This window comes from Balaenoptera physalus (genome assembly GCF_965194825.1).
Source record: "Balaenoptera physalus genome assembly, chromosome: X".
NCBI lineage: Eukaryota > Metazoa > Chordata > Mammalia > Artiodactyla > Balaenopteridae > Balaenoptera > Balaenoptera physalus.
In genome coordinates, this window is record NC_138903.1 from 115,612,974 (window position 1) to 115,636,617 (window position 23,644).

The 23,644-nt window shown below is 36.4% G+C and overlaps 1 protein-coding gene across 9 annotated transcripts in view; it reads right to left on the bottom strand.

The window, feature by feature from the left end:
- The window catches only part of MBNL3 (muscleblind like splicing regulator 3), a 111,772-nt gene that overhangs the window by 47,686 nt on the left and 40,442 nt on the right, over nt 1–23,644 (bottom strand). For 8 of the 9 annotated variants that reach the window (XM_082445401.1, XM_082445402.1, XM_082445389.1 and 5 more), the window contains one exon: nt 8,433–9,333. The exons of the other annotated variant lie outside the window; for it this stretch is intronic. In XM_082445401.1, the coding sequence (XP_082301527.1) occupies nt 8,433–8,609 (177 nt within the window). In that variant the 5' untranslated portion in view covers nt 8,610–9,333. The remainder of the gene's footprint in view (nt 1–8,432; nt 9,334–23,644) is intronic. 9 annotated transcript variants of the gene reach the window in all.

Below are 23,644 nucleotides of genomic sequence, written 5' to 3' on the forward strand. Positions count from 1 at the left end.
AACAACTTCTGGGATAGGTATTTAGCAAATGTTTTAAAACCACACAGAGTTCTTAAACATATTCAACCTTCTCAAACGGTTACTTCAGGGTTACTATTTTTTCATAAATAGGATGAACAACAATTTTAAGGCACTATGACAATGTGATCTTAAAACAATGTCATCTTAAAAATATAGTCTCCAAAATGTATTTGGAATGGAATAAGAGATGATTGATACTATAATGCTGCCTACTCAATGTACCTAGACACATATAAAAGATGGGTTAAGAGTTTAAAGTCACAGAGAAAAAGGTTTTCTGTTTGCACTTCTGCATCCTAGAGACAGAAATTAGAACCTTAGTACTATCTAGTTAGCTGGCAAATCATGGCTGACACATAGGATATCTCTTACTTAGTTCAGGAAATTTGTCATATTTAACACATATCACTGTGGACTCTATGTTTTCAAGCTGTTGGATGGTTTTCAGTGTGGAAACTGCCTTCACTGTCCACTGTCTACCCACAAGAACGCGTGTAGGAGCAAAAGGCTAATCTCTTTTCTACAAATTCCCAGCGGGTAAATAAAGATCTGAATTTCAACAACAACAAAAAATATGTCCATTTACAATAGAGAAAAAAAGTCCAATTGAAAGCATACATTGACATGCCTATGACCAAGCAACAGCCGCAAAAACCGATGGATCGTATTGTCACATTTACTTCAGTAAGTAACAGAGTTTGACATGACACTAAGCCATATTATACAAGCTCATCAGGAATAATATTGGAAAAATAATTTACTCCAACTCTAGACAACATGGTTAAGTCCAAAGGGTGGAGATTATTTACAAAACAAAAGGTCGTAGACCAAATGGAATCGTTTACTGACTTTTAAGAAAACAGTATCAAGAAAGACAGGAAAAAGCATGAGTTTAACTTCTCATTACGTCTAGCAGTAAAACTTGACCCTGTGGTGAGAACTGAAGGCACAGAAATAAAAACATTGAAAACCTAAGCAGGGTTGCAAATCTGGATTAGACAGCAACAGCAACAAAAACCATAAATTTAAGAAACCGAAGACTGATTACACAGTGGAGGAAACACAGAAAAAAAAATGAAAAGATTATTTAGAGATAATGAGGAAAGAACAGATGGCTAAAATTCCTCTGGAATATATAACCCTGTAGGTCAACAATCAAGCGGCCGGCTGAGATAGAGGAAAACAAGGCAAACTTGGGGACTTTACAATCAGAAACCTAATCTGTAAGGGCAAAAACAGCAGTGAGTAAATGATGTTCTATGAATAAAGTCATGTTCCTAGAAGAACTAATTGCTATTTCCAGATGCACAGAAGTACCTTGTATCCACATTTCACAAAAACGTGAAGTAAAGAAAAAAACAATATTTATAATGACTTCATATAGCTATGTGACATGAGAGAATTATTATATGATCAAGTAAGATCAGACATCTATTTCCCTAACATGTAAAGAGCTTCTTCCACACAAAAGAGTTGACATATAGTAGACAGTTCTCAAACTTCAGATATTCAGATCTCTCGTACTAAATGGGGTTCCTGTGACAAAGGGTCCATCTTAATGGTACCAAATTGTGGTTGAAGAATACATCCCTGGCCGTATCACAAGTCCTTTCTTACCAGGTAGCCAATTGCAGCCTTGGCTGCAAGGGGGAGAGAGAAATGATCTTGAGCTATGCTTCCATAAAGCAACATTTTAAACTCATTGGATTAGATTCCAAATTCTTTTACAAAACTGTATTTGACCCATAACAAGGCTGAGCTGCTACTGCAATGTTTTCAGTTAATCTGTGACAGGTACCTCGCTAGCTGGCCAGGACTTTGTACTAATGAGTATATCTATAACAGCATCAGACATCAAAGAGTTTCATGCAGTGAAGATATACATGATCCACAGCCCGTTACAATCCCCGATTCTGGCTAGCTAACTCAGCAATGCAGGGTTTGGAGAAAAGGATGGAGGAGGGAGTAGAGACAGCTCCGTGTTCTGACTCTTGGTGATTAAACAAAGCTTAGTATCACTAAGTTAGATAACGTGGTCTAAAAATAAAAACATCCTGCCTCTCTTCCTCCTTCCTTTCAAAATTAATAGCCCATATGACTGTCAGAGAACTAAATACAAAACTTTAATTAAAGTCTTCATCTAAACACAATGTCATGAAACAATAAATGAGGGAGAGATTAGGAAAGGGAAAGGTGACTTTTCCCCCCTTTTGAAGTAACAGAAAGTGAAGGAGAAACACAAAACGTTGAAAACAGGGCATCCCAATGTCACGTGGGACAGCCTGACATGATAAGCACTGGATACTTTTGGTTTAGTAAAACAATAGCCCAGTGTTTGCTTCGACAGCACATATTCTAAAATTGGAAAGATACAGAGAAGACTAGCATGGCTCCCGCACAAGGATGACACGAAAATTCGTGATGCGTTCCATATTTTTGAGCAGTATGTTTCTTCTCTTAGAATTAAACGAATGGTGCAAAGATCAAAAACAAACAAAACACAATAAGCCCAAATGATGTTTTCTCCATCTCCTTCTTCACCACAGGAAAAAAGACTGAAATGATTAGAAGAACACTGGAGTTCTCAGGATCTTTTGATAACTGCTTATGTGACATTGGACAGGGACTATCCCTCACTGGACCTCCAGTTTCCTATCTGTAAAATGGTAACAATCTGAAATGAATGTTCTACATTCAAATTTTTTGATTTGCTAGGTTTGTGAAGCGCTGTTATGGGTATGAGTGCTTTCTTAACTATTTAAATTATCCAACCCACCTAGTTAGTTGAGGTTAGTCCCAAGACCAGCCACTGCATGGATTTCAGAGTTTTCTCATTACCACACCCAAAGTTTAAAAAAAAGAAGAAAGAAAAATTAAAAGAAACAATAGGACATCCCTGGTGGCACAGTGGTTAAGAATCCGCCTGCCAATGCAGGGGACACAGGTTCAAGCCCTGGTCTGGGAAGATCCCATATGCTGTGAAGCAAATAAGCCCGTGTGCCACAACTACTTAGCTTGCGCTCTAGAGCCTGCGAGCCACAACTACTGAAGCCCGCGCGCCTAGAGCCCGTGCTCCACAACAAGAGAAGTCACCGCAATGAGAAGCCCACGCACTGCAACCAAGAGTAGCCCCTGCTCGCCGCAACTAGAGAAAGCCCGCGTGGAGCAACAAAGACCCAATGCAGCCAAAAATTAAATTAATTAATTAATTAATTAATTAATTTAAAAGATTTTTTAAAAGAAACAATAATACTCCACTGTATTTCTGAGCATCAAAAGACAGGAGATGCATGTGCAAGACTAAGAAAGTTCTTTTTAAAACATTTAACTTTGAAATAATTTTAGACTTACAGAGAAATTACAAAAATAATACAGAGCATCCCTGGAGACCCTTAACTCAGATTCCTGTAATGTCAATAACTTACATACCATACATAGCACAGTTATCAAAACCAGGAAATTATCTTTACTACAATACCATTAAGTAAACTAGAGACCTTATTTGAATTTCACCAATTTCCCCCTAATGTCCTCTCTCTGCTCCAGTATCCAACCCAGGATCCCACATTGCATTTACTTGTCATGTTTATTTAGTCTCCTCCAATCCGTGACAGTTTCTCAGTCTTTCCTCATCTCTTGGTCCATTTTCTCCTCCCTCCCTTTCTTGATTGACAGTTAGTAGAGAAGTGTGTTACCAATCACTTCTAAGATGGACACTTCCACATTTTGACAGCTTGGATATTGGGATGACCCTTACCATCAATGGTATGTTGAGATGTTGAATAAATGAAGAAGATATTTATCGATTTTCACAAGAGGAAAACTGATCACTTTACAGCAGAGAAACCCAGCAGACACCATCTTTATCAGGTGATTAAGGTTAACATGAGAGAGGAGATACATCAACATCAAGTACCCTCGAATATGACGCACATCATTTCTACGGTTTTCTTGCCAAAAATGCATGACCTCAGTCAAATCATGAGAATGCATTTGACAAACCCGAATTGAGAGGCATTCTACAAAATAACTGACCAGTACTCATCCAAAGTGTCAGGGTCATGAAAGACAAGGAAAGGCTGAGGAATGGTCACAGATTGGAGGAGACTAAATAAACATGACAAGTAAATGTAATGTGGGGTCCTGGAGCAGAGAAAGGACATTAGAGGGAAAATTGGTGAAATTCAAATAAGGTCTCTAGTTTACTTAATAGTATTGAACTAGAGTTATTTCCTGGTTTTGATAACTGTGCTATGTATGGTATGTAAGTTGTTGACATTACAGGAAGCTGGGTGAAGGGTATGCAGGAACTCCTTGTACTATTTTTGCAACTTTTCTGTAAGCCCAAAATGATTTCAAAATAAAAAGTTTAACAAGTGAGGCTGAGCTATCAATATGTATTTCACTGGGTACTGACTGTAATTCCATTCTTCTTTCAAAAGAAATTTTTGAAATGTCCAAAATAGCATTGACTTTTACCTGTCAAAGATATGTCCTTTTTAAGGTCAATAATAGAAGATAGCGGTCCTTAAGCAAAATGTTATTTTCCTTGAGTCTCAGGATGACAGGTGCTGTCTATGTATCTTTACAGTACAGGCAGACCCCTCTGATCAAGCTCATACATGATTCTAAATCTTGCATAATTCAGCAACCCTTGGGATTATGTTGCTAGGAGTCTTCTGCTCCCGGTAAGTTTTCCCTTAGCAAACAGGGATGAGATAAATATTCACTCAAAAATAATCAAATTTTAAACTGGTGAAAACTTCTGTGACTAGTGATACTAGTGCAGAACATACTGGTAACTCAGGACAAATTGACCTACAAGGATAGATTCACATCCATATGTCTATAAAACCGGTTTCACTTGCCAAAATATTATGCTTGCGATCATATGTGATGCTTGAAGACATAGTATGGGGCTGTTTTGTGTGTTTTCCTCACCCAGTTCTCATCTTTTAGGAATGTATATGGGTTGACATGGCTGGCCTCTGACTAACGCCTGCTGCTAAGGCCCTTGCCAGGAAATTTTTGTTACAAAACTACCCAAGGTGGTGAGTGTGGTGGGCAGATGTGATGGGTGTTGATCTTTCATAATTAAATAATGACAGCATTTCTATCCTTCCTAGATAACAAGTGGCAGGTATCACAGTGCTTCAAGTATGGAGGAGAAGGTTTAAGACACATGAAATTGCTGAAGCAGAATACATGAAGATAATGTTGGCTATGAAAACAATCACAGATTCTAGGTTGGTATTTTCAGTAATGATCTTTTGTTAAAGTCAAGGGGCAGTCGCTAAAAATACCAACCGAGATCAACTGCAAACTGTAATATCAAGAAATTGGCACAGAATGGGTTAAGCAATACTTTGGAGAGAAAATCCGAAATAAATTGTGCCAAGCCGACTAGGCAATTGAGTCAAAAAACAGCTGCATATCAACATGACGCGAGACTCTTTTACGTAGCTGGAAATTAATCTATGGGCTGTGCTGTCTAGATCTCTATCTGAAGATGGTGCAAACTTCATCACTGAACACTCAACATTCACAAAGTGATGGGCACAGCACTTCAGCACAATGCACAATTAGCCATCAAGCTTGCCCTCCTTATTTTCATAACATTCCCTCATTATGAGGTGAGTATGGGATATTGTTAACTATTGTGCCTATTATGAAGGCAAAGAACCATCACCATCTGGTAGAGTACCTAGCGCTAATGGAATCCTTATAAAAACAAGAAAAACAAAAGCAGCTGCCCAAAACTCATCAAGTGATTGCTTCAATTATTTAACCACTCATGGAAGAAGAAACAGTGCACAGATACATTTCAAAAGTGTTTCAATCACAGAAACTCAAAGTGGGTAGCAAATGCTGCAATAACCATCGAGGTATGTTATTTTGTTATTTGTGTATTATAGATATGATAGTAGTACAACCCACGTAGGTCAACTATTGTCAACTTGGTATAGTTTTCATGCTTATCATGGATAAGGAATAATATAAGAGAACTACAAAGCTTTTATGCAGACGTGGAACTGTGATGCATGTGCTATCTAAATGACTAATTAATTGTTTGAAAGGCATTGTATGTTTGAAATACTAAGATTTTCATTAAAATTTGAGAATGTAAGGATTATGTAAATCATCTTTATCTTGTGCGACTGGTCATCAAGATTTTAACATATCAAAAATTATTTTAAAAACACTGGATGTACTGAGTAGACAGTGTATTTAAATAATTAAGTGGCTTATTACTATTCATTGGCCATTATCTATGTAGTCTCTGAATTAAACATTTTCCAAGCTTTAAAGTGGTAGTGCAGTATGCATTTTGTTAACAATCACGTTTCATATTACTTTTCTTCAAAATGTTTCCATTATGGCATTCTTTTGCCTTTAAATGGGAGAACTGATCTGAAGTATATCAATGATTAGTAATATCACACATCTCTTTCCGCCAGACACCTGAAAAGATAGAATTTACAAAGCCTGCAAGGAACTCTAATATCTAAGAGTAAGCCATAAAAACAGTGATACTCAGCTTGAAGAACTAACATCACACTCATGGCAACTGGATGTGGGCATGTCCATTTGAAACATGAATGTGTAGTTTTAGATAATAAAACCCTAACTAAATAGAACTGTTTTGAAGAACTCCTAAAATAAGCATTTTAGTTAATGGTAAGACGATAACTTTTCATTTAATTCACTTTTTTTTTTTTTTTTTTGGCCACGCTACACGGCTTGCAGGATCTTCCCCGACCAGGGATTGAACCCGGGGCCATGCAGTCAAAGCGCTGAGTCCTAACCACTGGACCGCCAGGGAAGTCCTTAATTCACTTTTATAGTGATACATGGCTTTTCATTTATGTTATCTCATTGGAATCTCCACAATGATCATGGAAGTTAGGTAGAGAAAAATTACCCATGCATTAGAGATGAAGCAACTCAAGCTCTGTCAGATTAAGTAGCTAAAGTCAAAAACAGTAGTGGGGCTGGGACTCCTGAAACAAGATTTGTAAAGTGACTAGTGCAGTGCTGGACCCTCTATATGAACTGGCTGAAAGACATCTCCTTTTTTCCCCCCTGAACTAGTCCAGTGTTCTTTTCCATTTAAGGCACTGCACAGTCCTTGATTTAAATAATACACAGAAGATTTAAATAATACATAAAATAATTGTAGATGAAACTTGAATGAAAATGAAATGAAGAAAACAGAATAAGCCCTTTAGTCATAATATCTGCTACAAAAAAGAGCAATTCAGACATTTTCAACGTTAGGAATTGCCATTATCTTTATAACTAGTTCCCATTCTTGAACTGGAATGGTCTGCAACAAAAACTAGCAACCACGAAATAAGCAAAAGTAACTACTTAAGTAGGATATCATGATAAAATGTTTTCTGAATAAATGATCACACAAAGGAATACATCTCTATTAGCCAATGCAGCCATAAATAAAAATGTTAATGAGCTAAAATTGGTCATGATGAGGATAAAACAATATCAAGAAATTGAAACGGTTATTAAGCTTAATTCATTTTAACATATTTTGAAAAAAAATCTAAAATGAATCATAGCAAATCTTACTAATTAAACCAGGAATCTATTACCATTTTTTACTCCTATGCTTTAATGTGTACATGTTTACGCTTAATTTAAGGATAACCATGGATAAAACATGAAAATCAGTGCATTTTTCATTCTGCAATCATATATGTTCTATTCTACATAATACCTCACCTGTCCTCATATTTTGTTTATACTCATGTACATAATATTCAGGTTTGATGACCTTGGCAATAGAACTTTCCTTATAAAATGTGCTCACAAATATGAAATTGGTCAATCAGTTGCTCAGGAAGAAAATTACGTGAACCTAGTTTTGTAGCAATATGTTTAAGTTAAAGGTTCAAAATATACTTTAACTAAGAAAATTCAAAATGCCATCATTTTCCTCCTGGATGGTGAGATTTTCACCTTATACTTTCTCTATCTGACTTTATTTATCCTCTGATCAGTCCCTGCCAAGTGTATTTTGATAACATAGATAATAAGCTATATTTCAGTAAAGGACTTCTCTAAGTTATTTGAGGACTATGACCACTGTATTAAAATCTAAATAATATACACAGACGTAAAGTACAGCAAGGCTACAATTTCTCACTCCTACAAAAATTCTTGAATTTTTTTTTTCTTTAAGTCTATCTATCTCGGTCAGTGAGCTTTGATGGGTGAGCTTTAGTCTGGTTTAGTTCTACAAAGTCTACATCCTGTCTTAAAAAACAAACAAACTTACTCCTTTCATGCTATTATTAACTTGACTAATTTCAAGGCACAACATATTTCAAAAACAAAACCATAGAAATCAACAAGTTTCAATTAAAAATGATGTGCATTTAGATGAGACTCACCTTTAAAGAATCAAAACAAGCCATCACACGACCATTTTCCACATGGCAAACTCTTGGCGGATGGGCAAACTTGCAATCTGCATCAGCTCGAGAGCAGGTTCCTCTCTGAAATTCTCTACAGACTTCCAAAGTCAGCCACTTGGTATCACGAACCAGGGCAACATTGACAGCCGTCATATTGAAAGCAAAGTTAAAATCAAGTGCACCCTCTCTACAACACTATTACTGCTGTTGTTGAAAGGTTAAAAATAAATTCAAGCTAAATGTGAAGAGACAACTGGTTGCTTTGGTGAAATGTTTCTTTGTTAGCACTTAAGTTTTCATTTAAGTCAAATTTGGTCTAGTCAAACAAAAAGCCCACTATAAAATAAAAATCGTATCAGAATAACTAAAAATCAGAGACCAACTCCTAAGAAGGCAGCCATCAAGGTTAAGATATTGAGTGCTTTATTTTTTTCCTCTGCTGAAGTTACTTCAAATAACTGGCAGAGTTTCAAAAGGATTCTGTGCTCTCCAGTTGATATTTTCAATTATTCTTGCAAAAAGCATACGCTGCTGGCTGCCTGTCAATGTGTGGAATGGTCTCAGGTCAAGGGGAGAAAAGTTTTTTTACCTATCTCTTGGCTTTAAAGATTAAGATTGGTAGGATGTTACAACTGCAATTTTTTTTTTTTTTTGCTGCAAAATCGGGAGGAGGAAAAATGACTATGAAAATTGAGAATCAAAGAAAAAAAGAATGAATGAGTTGCTGAGAATGAACTATAAGCACACCAGGGTTTTTTTGGGGGGGCCGGGTGGGGAGAGGTGGCAGTGATGGTGGCAGGGAGAGGGGTTTATAAAGAGGCAGCTCGAAAGTGGAATCCAATCAGCAGAGTTTTCAGAAAAGGCACTTTCCAGAAACCTGCAAAAAATAAAATAAAATAAAATTAGCTAATATAACACAATGCTTCCGTTTTAAACTCTAGATTTGGAAAAGCAGTAACATATCCTCTTTAAAACAGGAAGCATCTAGATACTGACAGTGCAACATAGAACAGTCAGCCATTGTCAGTAAAAAGGGCATTTCCCAGTGTAGAACTGTACATAGTAAAAGGAAGCAACCACTTCGATTTACTGTTGAAATATAAGACTGGGCAACAACCCAATTAAAAAGAAAAAAAAAAGATTATTTCACTTTGGTCTGTTTGGGGGCAGAAATTCATTCAGGGGTCCACTGCACAGAAAAAGCCAGAGCCTGACATGTCAGTCCTTTATGTAGCCATGATCCACCTGTGTGTCTTCAGGTTTTAGAGGCTACCAAAGACCTGCCATTAAACTGGCTCTACTATGATCTGATCGAAGGCTTGATGATCTGCTCTCAAAATCCAGAAAACAGAAATTGCTAGGAAAATTTAAGATGCTCCAAGAGGTAACTGTGTATTTGAAATGTAATTGTTGATGATCACATAAAACAGTCATGACATAACTAGCTGGAGACCCACTGCAAATGAGGTAGGGGAGAGACTGTGAAATGTAAAATGTGCTTCAGATCAAGAAAGAAACCCTTTGAAAAGATGCTGGATTTTTTTTTCTGTGTATGCTCTATTAGTTCTTAGTCTTTATGAAGGGATATTGGAACAACTCAGAAGGAGGTTTCAGCATGGACAAATAAGTGAGACTGAAAGCACTGTTCATACACTGGTCATACATTAAATACTGTGCAGCTTTAGGGTGTGTACTTTAAACCAGTGTCGACCAGCAACAATTTCTAGGAACTCAGCTGAGAAGATAGATTAAATGTTAATTTACTGGCATTATGCCATGAACACATACCAAAATAACAGGGATTTTCTAAAGCAAAAGTAAGCTCTGAGTATCAGACAAATCAACTAATTGTTAACTTCATCAAAAAAGTAGAAATAAAGTTCTTGAAAACATTTCATTTACTTTTTTAAACAGTTTCTTCAATAATTTTACAGAATCTGAATTTTTGCTTTATCCTTTTCGCATTCAAGATGAAACTCATATCACCTAATTTTTCAGATACCATTAGGAAATTAAGTATATAGAAAATTCATGCAGGCTTATCCATTTAAGAGCAAAACATGTGTTTCTCTAAGTCATTCTTCATAGAAATATTTCTAAAATGTATTATATGTAACTTTGCCTTCTTAAAAAATACTGAACATAATTTGGCCTCTGGTTGAAGACTTGGGGTCATAAAATGCCCTGGGAAGTATTATAGTTCTCTTTCAGTGGCATATTGTTAATTGTCACTTCTACTGTCACTTCCCTTCCTGCCACAATATCTGCCATGGTGGATTGTCCAGCTCCTTTCTGGAATACATAACAGCCAATCATGAGTGTTGAATAAGAGTTAGTTACTCACTGTATGAGGGGCCTGTGGGCAAAGTGCAGGGCTTTCATGCAGAAGGTCTGTGACTACTCTTACTGGTTTGGAAACCCTTTTGCAATATGTTCCATTCAGGACCACGTTCTAGAGGGTTAAGGTTGTCAGGTGAATGACCTCTAAAAATATTTAAAATATATATCTATTTTAAACAGCCAGATGGGGGAAATACAAATGAAAATCACAATGTGATACCACTTCACACCCATTAGGATGGCTACAAAAAAGAAAAATTGGAGAAATTGAAACTATCGTACATTGCTGGTGGGAATGTAAAATAGTGCAGCTGCTGCGGCAGTCTAACAGTCCCTCAAAATGTTAAGCAGTTACCATATGACCTAGCAGTTCCATGCCTAGGTATATACCCAAAAAAATTGAAAGCAGGATCTCGAAGACATATTTGTACACTCATGTTCATAGAAGCACTATTCACAATCGCCAAGATGTAGAAACAACCCAAGTGTCCATCAGCGGATGAGTGGATACACAAAATGTGATACGTCAACACAATGAAATATTATTCTACCATAAAAAGGAATAAAGTACTGACACATGCCACAACACGAATGAACCTCCCAAAAATGACGCTAAGTGGAAGAAGCCAGTCACAGCGGCCACATATTGTATGGTTCCATTTATATTAAATATCCAGAATAGGTAAATCCATAGACTCAGAAAGCAAATTAGTGGTTGTGAGGGCCTGGGGAAGGGGAGAAAATGGAGCAACTGCTGAATGTGTATGGGGTCTCCTTTGGGGGTGACGAAAATATTCTGGAATTAGACAGTGGTGATGGTTGCACAATTTTTTGAATATACCAAAGCCCATTCACTAAACTGTATACTTTAAATGAGTGAATTGGATAATATGTTAATTATATATCAATAAAGCTATTTTTTTAAGTCTAAAGAGACATGACAACCAAAAAAAAAAAAAGCTTCATAAGTGATGGAATTGGCTACCCCAATCTTTTCTTTCTTAGATTCTTCTTAGACACACATTCTTCTAAGTAGTGTTCCTAACTTGAATTTCAAGAGTAAATTCATTTCCACACTTGTATTATAGAAAGTACTCTGAAAGAGTATGTTCTGTGAGTTTGTAAGTTTATATTTAAAGATATATTCAAATTTAATCCTATAACTAAATTACATGGGCTGCCTGAACACATTTGAAAGAAAAATAACAAAAAAGAAATATATATATATATAATGGGTTTTTTTTTCCTCAGAACATGAACAGTGAGTGAGGGTCTGGAGAAAGATTTTTCTACAGAGGTCTATCAAGTATAGAAACAAATAATAAATATTAAATTTGAATTTTAAACTTCTACAAATGAAAAAATACAAACAGGAATTGAACTCTGGCCATGCATTTTATGTAAGATGGGGAATGGGAGAAGGAATTTTCTTCATTTTTAAAATTGACCTGTAACCTCTGATGGGACCCTGGCCAGTTCCTCAAAACACTTCTAGCCAGTGCATATCTGCATGTCTTCCTTCAGACTGGAACTATTTTTGGAGCTGGCACAGAAGAAGCTAGGTGCAACAACTAAAAAGAGCTGGTGTGACAGTGGAGAGATGTTCTGTCCTGCCGCTCTGCTCGTCTCTGTATAAAAGACAGGGAGGGGGTCCATTTTAAAGATCAACTTTGTTTGGGGGACAATACAACTTTATCTTCACTACTTTAGACTTGAGTAATAGGAATACGAGTTTGCTTTTCATGATTTATAGCCCTCTAATGTAGAACATGAAAAGTTACCGTTTCTTAGTACATTTGTACTTGTATGGTATTTGCAGCTTGCAAGTGTTTTTATTTCATTGATCTTTGGAGCTCTAAAGAATACTCTAAAGCATGGGTGATAACCCAAAAAGACCAATGAAGGAAATGAAGCTCAAGGAAGCTAAATTACTTATCTGAAGTTACAAAGCCTTAAGTGGTAGAACCATGGCTCCAGGCAAGATCCTCTGACTCTAAATCTCATGCTTAGATCCTGGCAGAGAAATGTAGCAGTGATCATTTCTTATCTCTTATCTCTCTTGGGAATCTTAAACAACGAAAGCCAGTCATTTTTGTGTAGTACTTATGATTCCTTCTCAAAACTACGTTCATGCCTGTTGCAGTGCCATCTTCATAATATTCCTGAGTTGTGCTGCACCAACATTTATCCACATCCACTATATGCCAAGCACTGTTCTAGATGTGGAACAAGACTGATAAGGTCCCTGCTGTCGTAGAACTTCCTATGCTCATTTAAATAGAGAAGAAACCAAAGGCATAGCAAAGAGAAATGATTATGAGAGTTTATGAAGGGGTGGAAGTAGACTCTAGGTATTCTGATTCCAACACAGGTCTCTAATTCTCCCATGAATGGTACACCAAGCACTGTAACTTAACAATACTCTTAAACACACACTCAAACACTATTGCATAGAAACGAGTCACTAAAAGGAACACCCCAGAAATTACTCACACCAAGTCTTACTGCTCTCCGGATTCCTCTTGAAGAGAGTACTACTGTTCCCATTTTACAGATGGGGAAACAGAGGTGGAAAAGGGTTAAGTCTTGGACAACTTCATGTAGCTACCCTCAAGCCATGGTTCAAACCCAGGCAGTCTGCGACCAGAGCCCACCTTCTTAGTCATGTCACGATACTGTGTCTCTCTTATGGCACGGATCACATTCTTATTATAGGCCCTTAAGTTTTCTCCCTTATCAGACTATAAATTCCATAAAAGTAGAGATCATGTCTTACTTAGTTTTGCTGACTCTATCTTCTCATTGGAAGTTAGAGCATTACAGCATTTCTCAGGATTCTTACTTCGAAAGGTCAAAGATTAAATGGTAACTTAACCCTTCCAAGCAAGGATTTTTGTCAGTTGAGAATCCTCTAGGCTGGCTAAGCTTTGGCCACCTCTGTCAGTTTCATATCTATCAGATCTGTAAAGTTGAGTATTTTCTCATAATTCTAGCTTTCAAATTGAAATGTTAATACCTGCGATTCTTGATATATAGAGCACTCAGTTTCCATAAAGAATGGTCTATTCCTGCTCTTTTGATAACAGCAAGATCTTATCTTGGATTTAGAGTAAAAATATGAGATAACCAAATGACTTCTCTCTATATCTTTGGATAGTAGGTTAATTTTTGGAATGTTTTTGCCCAAGAATCAGTGTGATGAAACTGAACTGGGAGTGGGGGTGAAGGAGATTTCACTTTGAGCCACAGGAAGAAACAAGAAAACATCCCCAAAGTACATATTTTTCCTTGAAAATAAAAGTTATTTTTGAATTTTAATTAATGCTCCTTTATAAAAATTCTATATTAGATATAACATAAGGAAAATAAAAAACGTTTTTACTTTAAAAAAACAATCCCTTTTAAAAATCACATTAAAAAATACTTAGGAATAAACCTGACCAAGGAAGTTAAAAGACTTATATGCTGAGAACTATAAAACATTGATAAAGGGAACTGAAGATGATTTAAAGAAATAGAAAGATATCCCATGCTCTTGGACTGGAAGAATTAATCTTGTTAAAATGACCATACTACCCAAAGAAATCTACAGATTTAATGTGATCCCTATCAAAATATCCATGACATTTTTCACAGAACTGGAACAAATAATCCTAAAACTCATATGGAACCATAAAAGACCCTAAATTGCCAAAGCAATCCTGAGGAAAAAGAACAAAGCAGGAGGCATCATGCTCCCTGACTTTAGGCTATACTATAAAGCTACAGTAATCAAAAAGCATGATATTGACACAAAAAACAGACATATGGATCAATGGAACAGAATAGAGCCCAGAAATGAACCGACACACCTACAGTCAATTAATTTTTGACAAAGGAGGCAAGAGTATACAATGGCGAGAAGACTGTCTCATTGCAGCACCATTTGCAACAGCCAAGACATGGAAACAATCCAAGTGCCCATCAACTGATGACTGGACAAAGAAAATGTGGTATATATATATATATAATGGAATACTACTGAGCCATAAAAAAGAATGAAATATACCCATTTGCAGCAACATGGATGGACCCAGGGAATAGCATATTAAGTGAAATGTCAGACAGAGAAAGACAAATATCATATGATATCACTTATATGTGGAATCTAAAATATGATACAAATGAACTTCTTATTTACAAAACAGAACCAGACTCACAGACACAGAAAACAAACTTATGGTTACCAAAGGGGAAAGGGAGGGGGAGAGAGAAATTAGGAGTTTGGGGTTAGCAGATACAAAGTACTATATGTAAAACAGATAAACACAAGGTCCTACTGTATAGCATAGGGAACTATACTTAATATCTTATAGTAAGCTATAGTGGAAAAGAATATATATACACACACACCTGAATCGCCTTGCTGTACACCAGAAACTAACACAACGTTGTAAATCAGCTATACTTCAATTTAAAAATAGTTTTTACTTTAAAATTACATACACACTAGATTCATTATTAAGTAGATTATCTATATTTTTAAGGATTCACACATTTTCTCATGGAATTGTTCTTGATGGTAAAACAAAATAAATAAATATTTTCTACTGATATAATGGAAATAGTACCTTGTTCCAGAGTGGCTTGCAAGGCCACTGCCAGCAGTTACTTTTATCCCACTTTTTCTTACACTTTCCTCGTCTCCTCCTTTCTTTTGCCTTCCCTTCACAAGCCAGCACATAACATAGAAACATTGCCAGTGCCTGGTCCAGAAGATCACAAAGATGCTCTTTGGCACCTAAAGCAATATCTGAAGAGGCATTTCTTTAAATGTATTTATCGACCTCCGGAATAAAAAATGAAAACAATGTTTTCTTTCTTTCCATTTTAAGCTTTCCTTACATCTGTATTACCACAAGGAATTCCTTGTGGCCATTTATTTTGGTTCTACGAATATATGACACCCCTGCTACACGCTGCTTGAATTGGCAGGCTGACAAGGCTTAAAAGCTTTCAAGTTTTCTAATTTGCTTCAAGTTCTATTTCCCTCACATGTTTAGCTTAGTGGTCCACCAATCCAGTTCTTTAAGGCATATGAGAGGTCCTCAGCACTGCAGATGGAAGCCATGATTTCACAAGCATCCTATAGAAAACTGAGTTTTATGTCTGAAAAAAATGAGTGTGAAAATAAGGACATTTCACCTATGTGCAGAACTTTTTCATTAAGCTTTTCTTTTAAGCTTCATTGAATATTTTTCACAATATTCCCAGGGTAACAAATTTAATACATCTTTTACAAAAAGCAGGTAAATCAAGTTATTCTATTTCATAAAACAATTAAAAGACCCACCTCAGTGCATATATATGGTCATAAAAAGAAAAAAAAACAGGTGCTACACTGTCTCTTTCAAACATAGCTCTAGCAACAAATGTGATTGGTTTTGTTAGTCAGAGGAGTTCATCTTTTTTTTTAAAAAATAAGATATATCTCTTTTAAAATAATATATGAAATTATGAGAACTTGCTAATAAATTCCATTTAAATATTTTAAACTAATCCAATTTAATATAAAAACAACCTAAAACCTGGATTCTGCACACAATTGTTATCAAACAACACTGGTTAATTGCTTGCGTATGTCCATGGGACAGAAATCCCAGAGCCATTAAAAGATCACCAAAAAACTGGATTTAAAATTGCAGACAGTAGGAACTTAACATATTTGGCAATTTAAGTCCTATAATGCTCAAGCATTTGAGATGAGAGAAATACAAAATGTCGCAAGACATTGCATTTAATATATGCAGGGTGATTTTGCTGAATATTCATTCAACAAATATTTATTGGGCATCTAATATGACCTAGGCACTGATCTAGGTGCTGGGGATGCAAAGTTGAACAAGATTAAATCCCTGTCCTGAGAATCATACATTCAATTGGTTGGCCACGAATGGGGATGGGGGGGGTGGCGAAAATAAATAAAAAATCATATCCATCATTCATTTTATCCATTTAACAAATACCTATTATGATTCCCTAAAATTCAAGCAAATGAGGTCTTTAAAAATGTTCATGTGGAATAACAAATGTTGGTGAGGATGTGGAGAAAAGGGAACCCTTGTACACTGTTAATGGGAATGTAAATTGGTACAGCCACTATGGAGAACAGTACGAAGGTTCCTCAAAAAACTAAAAATAGAACTACCATATGATTCAGCAATCCCACTCCTGGGCATATATCCCAAGAAATGAAAACACTAATTTGAAAAGATACATGCACCCCAATGTTCAGAGGAGTATTATTTATAATAGCCAAGATATGGAAGCAACCTAAGTGTCCATCAACAGATGAATGGATAAAGAAGATATAGTATACAATATACAATGGAATACTACTCAGCCATTAAAAAGAATGAAATGTTGCCATTTGCAACAACATGGATGGACTTAAAGGGTATTATGCTTGCTGAAATAAGTCAGAGAAAGATAAATACTGTATGTTACCACTTATATGTGGAATTTAAAAAATAAGACACACTAGTGAATGTATCAAAAAAGAAATAGACTCACAGATATATAGAACAAACTAGTGGTTGCCAGTGGGGAGAGGAAAGGGGGGAGGGGCAAGATAAGGGTAGGGGATTAAGAAGTACAAACTATTACGTATAAAATAAGCTACAAGGATATATTGTACAGCACAGGGAATATAGCCAATATTTTATATATCTATAAACGGAGTATAATCTTTTAAAAATTGTGAATCACTTGTATACCTGAAACTTTTATAATACCGTAAATCAGCTATATCTCAATAAATAAATAAATAAATAAATGAAATGAAAATGTTCGTGTGGGAAAGTGTCAGTTAATCAACAAACATTTATTGTGTCCACCAACAATATGCACAGACTTGTGTCACATGCTTCTGGGGAACCAGACGAGCTTTAAAACACTGCCTGTGTACTCAAGAAAACTCTTTTGAGTTGGGGAGACAAGAACAACATAATATGAAATAAAAGCAAACAATGTAGACAATTAAGAGCAAAATTCAGTAACATTAACAACAAATGCGAGGAGAGTTCTGAGAAGAGGATGTCACTCAGGCCTGAAGTTGTCAAGGGAGTTTTCCAAGAGGAGAAAGTGGAGCTGGGCCTTAAAGAATGATAAGGACCTAGGTGACGGTGGAGGGGCAGAGAGACTTCCTGGAAAGAGGAACAGCACAAATGAGGATGAGATGAGAAGATTAGGTATCAGGTATTTGTAGGATGGTGAGCAGACATGGGCGGGCTAGGATGGCAGGTTCATACTGTGGAAGAGAAATCATGTGTGGGTTGTTTCTGAAGATCCTTGAAAATGGCTCAAGGACTGTAATGTTTATTATAGAAATAGGAGCCGCTCTCAAAGATTTTAAGCAGAGTAGAAACTTGGTGGCCATAAATGCAGTATGGTAACAATGATCTGCCCTTGCAAAATTGTTTTATTTAAGGAGCCCACAACACACAATCAGAGCAAAGTTTACGCATCTGACATACTCTGGAAGAACAAAAGATGAGAGAGAAGTGGGTGGACGTCAGAGTGTTTCTCTAGTTCACAGGCTCTGTGAGGACAGGACAGGCAGTGATTCAAGTCAGGCTGCCATGAAAAGTGGGTAAAGAAACAAATTGAAAAGTGCAGCTTCTTGCTTTCATTTTGCTAATTACACATTTATCAATGACCTCCATCATTAAGGACACATAACTGTATTCCTATTTTACGAAGTGACTCAAATGTTTTTCAGTCTTACTCTCTGCAAGGTAAATTCCTTTTAAAAATGTAGTTGAAATTTCAGCAAGAATTTCTTTTTTTCAGTTAGATTTTGCTACAGAACAAGCTCATGCCAGGAGTTAAATTTAGATAGCAACTTTTTGGCTGTAATGGCATCTTGTAAATTCCTGCTACAGGACTTTAACCAGCACCCCAGTGGCTGGAAAGTGTTCATGCTCCTCCCAAAGTACATACTGAATTGAACTCAATTCAATTTTCAGGGCCAATTTACTCACTGATAAGATTTGGTTGAACATTCACTATTCACCAACACACACACACACACATTGGAAAACAATCATCAGAAGCTATCACAAAATGTTTATTTATCCTTTAAATACTTATGAACAGCTCAAGTAACTCTCTAGTCAAATTTGTGAGTCACATAAGTATGACTATTTGTCAGAGAGGTAAACTAAAGTAGCATCTAAGTGATTTGATCATGTAAAGGGATTCATCACTGTATCTAGTAAGCATCCAGTGAGGGCTTCCTTACCTGACTTCATCACTGGTATTATGCCCAATAAATTCAGATTCTCAATCTCAGTACAAAGCCTCCAATCCTTATTAGGAGCACTTATAAGACTAGTAAAAGGATAGAGGAAAAAAGTTTTATGGCTAAAAAAGTTGGGAGAGGACCAAAGGTACCCTGATTTCAAGGACCAAGTAATTTAATAATACATCAATGCCAAAAGTTCTAGTAAGACTTGAAGGGAGTTTTCTGGGAAAGTAAATTTCTTAAGCAAGTATACACAAGAGTTCTATCCTCTATGTCTGAAGTTACTGTTGCTAGAGGCATTATTTCACATTCATATTATACACGACTGTGACTTATATCTGTAAGCTAACTGCCTAGAGTTAATTGGAAAGCTGGGTGCTTTAGTAAAGAATTATTCATCAAGAAAAAAAAGGGAGAGGACTCAAAATCAGAAATAAAAGAGTAGATATTACAACTGATGTCACAGAAATACAAAGGATTATGAGACTACCATGAGGAATTATATGCTAACAAATTGGACAATCTAGAAATACTGGATAAATTCCTAGAAACATACTACCTACTAAGTCCAAATCATGATGAAATAGAAAACCAGAACAGACCAATAACAAATAAGGTGATCAAATCAGTAATCAAAAGCCTCCCAACAAACAAAAGTCCAGGACCAGATGGCTTCACTGGTGAATTCTACCAAACATTCAAAGAATTAATATCAATCCTTCTCAAACTCTTCCAAAAAAATAGAAGAGAATGGAACTCTTCCAAACTCATTTTACAAGGTCTGCATTACCCTGATATCAAAACCAGTCAAAAATGCCACAACAGGACTTCCCTGGTGGCACAGTGGTTAAGAATCCGCCTGCCAATGCAGGGGACATGGGTTCGAGCCCTGGTCCAGGAAGATCTCACATGTCGTGGAGCAACTAAGCCCGTGTGCCACAACTACTGAAGACCTGCGCTCTAGAGCCCACGTGCCACAACTACTGAAGCCTGTGTGCCTAGAGCCCGTGCTCCGCAACAAGAGAAGCCACCACAATGAGAAGCCTGCACACCACAACAAAGAGTAGCCCCCGCCCGCCGCAACTAGAGAAAGCCCACATGCAGCAACATAGACCCAATGCAACCAAAAATAAATAAATAAATAAATTTTAAAATGCCACAAGGAAAGAAAATTACAGGCCAATTTCCCTGATGAACACAGATACAAAAATTCTCAACAAAATATTAGGAAACTGAATTCAACAATATATTAAAAGGTTCATACTCCAAGATCAAGTGGGATTTATTCCAGGGATGGAAAGATGGTTCAGCACCTGCAAATCAGTCAATGTGGTACACAACATTAACAAAATGAAGGATAAAAATCATATGATCATCTCAAAAAATGCAGAAAAAGCATTTGACAAAATTCAACACCCATTTATGATAAAAACTCTCAACAAAGTGGGTAGAGAGGAACACAGTAAAGGCCATATATAACAAGCCCACAGCTAACATCATACTCAATGGTTGAAAGCTTAAAGCTTTTCTGCTAATATCAGGAGCCAGACGAGGATGCCCATTTTCAGAAACTTTTATTCAACATAGTATTGGGAATCCTATCCAGAGCAATTATGCAAGAAAAAGAAATAAAAGAAATCCAAATAGGATGGGAAGAAGTAAAACTGTCACTATTTGCAGATGACATGATATTACATATAGAAAACTCTAAAGATTCCATCAGAAAACTCCTAAAACAGATAAGTGAATTCAGTAAAGTTGCAGGATACAGAATCAATACACAAAAGTCTGCTGTGTTTCTATACACTAATAATGAAGTATCAGAAAGAGAAATTAAGAAAACAATCCTAAAGTAGCAGGATACAAAATTAATGCACAGAAATCTCTTGCATTCCTATACACTAATGATGAAAAATCTGAAAGTGAAATTAAGAAAGCACTGCCATTTACCATTGCAATAAAAAGAATAAAATACCTAGGAATAAACCTACCTAAGGAGAGAAAAGACCTGTAGGCAGAAAATTATAAAACACTGATGAAAGAAATTAAAGATAATACAAATAGATGGAGAGATATACCATGTTCTTGGATTGGAAGAAACAACATTGTGAAAATGATTCTACTACCCAAAGCAATCTACAGATTCAATGCAATCCTTATCAAACTACCACTGGCACTTTTCACAGAACTAGAACAAAAAATTTCACAATTTGTATGGAAACAAAAAAGACCCCGAATAGCCAAAGCAATCTTGAGAAAGAAAAACGGAGCTGAAGGAATCAGGCTCCCTGACTTCAGACTATACTACAAAGCTACAGTAATCAAGACAGTATGGCACTGGAACAAAAACAGAAATATAGATCAATGGAACAGGATAGAAAGCCCAGAGATAAACCCATGCACATATGGTCACCTTATCTTTGATAAGGAGGCAAGAATATACAGTGGAGAAAAGACAGCCTCTTCCATAAGTGGTGCTGGGAAAACTGGACAGCTACATGTAAAAGAATGAAATTAGAACATTCCCTAACACCATACACAAAAATAAACTCAAAATGGATTAAAGACGTAAATGTAAGGCCAGACACTATCAAACTCTTAGAGGAAAACATAGGCAGAACACTCTATGACATAAATCACAGCAAGATCCTTTTTGACCCACCTCCTAGAGAAATGGAAATAAAAACAAAAATAAACAAATGGGACCTAATGAAACTTAAAAGCTTTTGCACAGCAAAGGAAACCATAAACAAGACGAAAAGACAGCCCTCAGAATGGGAGAAAATAGTTGCAAATGAAGCAACTGACAAAGGATTAATCTCCAAAATTTACAAGCAACTCATGCAGCTCAATATCAAAAAAACAAACAACCCAATCCAAAAATGGGCAGAAGACCTAAATAGACATCTCTCCAAAGAAGATATACAGATTGCCAACAAACACATGAAAGAATGCTCAACCATCATTAATCATTAGAGAAATGCAAATCAAAACTACAATGAGATATCATCTCACACCGGTCAGAATGGCCATCTTCAAAAAATCTAGAAACAATAAATGCTGGAGAGGGTGTGGAGAAAAGGGAACCCTCTTGCACTGTTGGTGGGAATGTAAATTGATACAGCCACTATGGAGAACAGTATGGAGGTTCCTTCAAAAACTAAAAATAGAACTACCATACGACCCAGCAATCCCACTACTGGGCATATACCCTGAGAAAACCATAATTCAAACAGAGTCATGTACCAAAATGTTCATTGCAGCTCTATTTACAATAGCCAGGACATGGAAGCAACCTAAGTGTCCATCAGCAGATGAATGGACAAAGAAGATGTGGCACATATATACAATGGAATATTACTCAGCCATAAAAAGGAACGAAACTGAGTTATTTGTAGTGAGGTGGATGGACCTAGAGTCTGTCATACAGAGTGAAATAAGTCAGAAAGAGAAAAACAAATACCGTATGCTAACACCTATATATGGAATCTAAAAAAAAAAAATGGTCAGAAGAACCTAGGAGCAAGATGAGAATAAAGATGCAGACCTACTGGAGAATGGACTTGAGGATACAGGGAGGGGGAAGCGTAAGCTGGGACAGTGAGAGAGTGGCATGGACATATATACACTTCCAAACGTAAGATAGATAGCTAGTGGGAAGCAGCCACATAGCACATGGAGATCAGCTCGGTACTTTGTGAGCACCTAGAGGGGTGGGATAGGGAGGGTGGGAGGGAGGGAGATGCAAGAGGGAAGAGATATGGGGACATATGTATATGTATAACTGATTCACTTTGTTATAAAGCAAAAACTAACACACCATGGCAAAGCAATTATACTCCAATAAAGATGTTAAAAAAAAAAAAGAAAACAATCCTATTTACCATTGCATCAAAAAGAAAATACCCTGGAATAAATTTAACCAAGGAGGTAAAAGACCTATATATTGAAAACTATAAGACATTAATGAAAGAAGTTGAAGAAGACAGAAATAAATGAAAAGATATTCTGTGCACATGGATTGAAAGAATTAATATTGTTAAAACATCCATACTAGCCAAAGCAATATACAGGTTCAATACAATCCCTACCAAAATTCCAATGAGATTTTTTACAAAAATAGAAAAACAGTCCTAAAATTTATATGGAACCATAAAAGACCCCAAGTAGCCGAAGCAATCTTGAGAAAGAACAAAGCTGGAGGCACCACACCGTGGTCCTTAATTTCAAACTATATTACAAAGCTATAGTAAGTAATGGTATTGGCATAAAAACAGATACATAGATCAATGGAACAGAATAGACAGCCCATCAATAAACCCACTCATATATGGTCAGTTAATTTATGACTAAAGAAGCCAAGAATGTACAGTGAGGAAAGGGTAGTGTCTTCAATAAACAGTGTTGGGAAAATTGGACAGCCACATGCAAAATAACGAAACTAAACCACTATCTTACACCACACACAAAAACTAACTCAAAATGGATTAAAGATGTGAGTATAAGACCTGAAACCATAAAACTCCTAGAAGAAAACATAGGTGGTAATAAGCCCCTTGACATA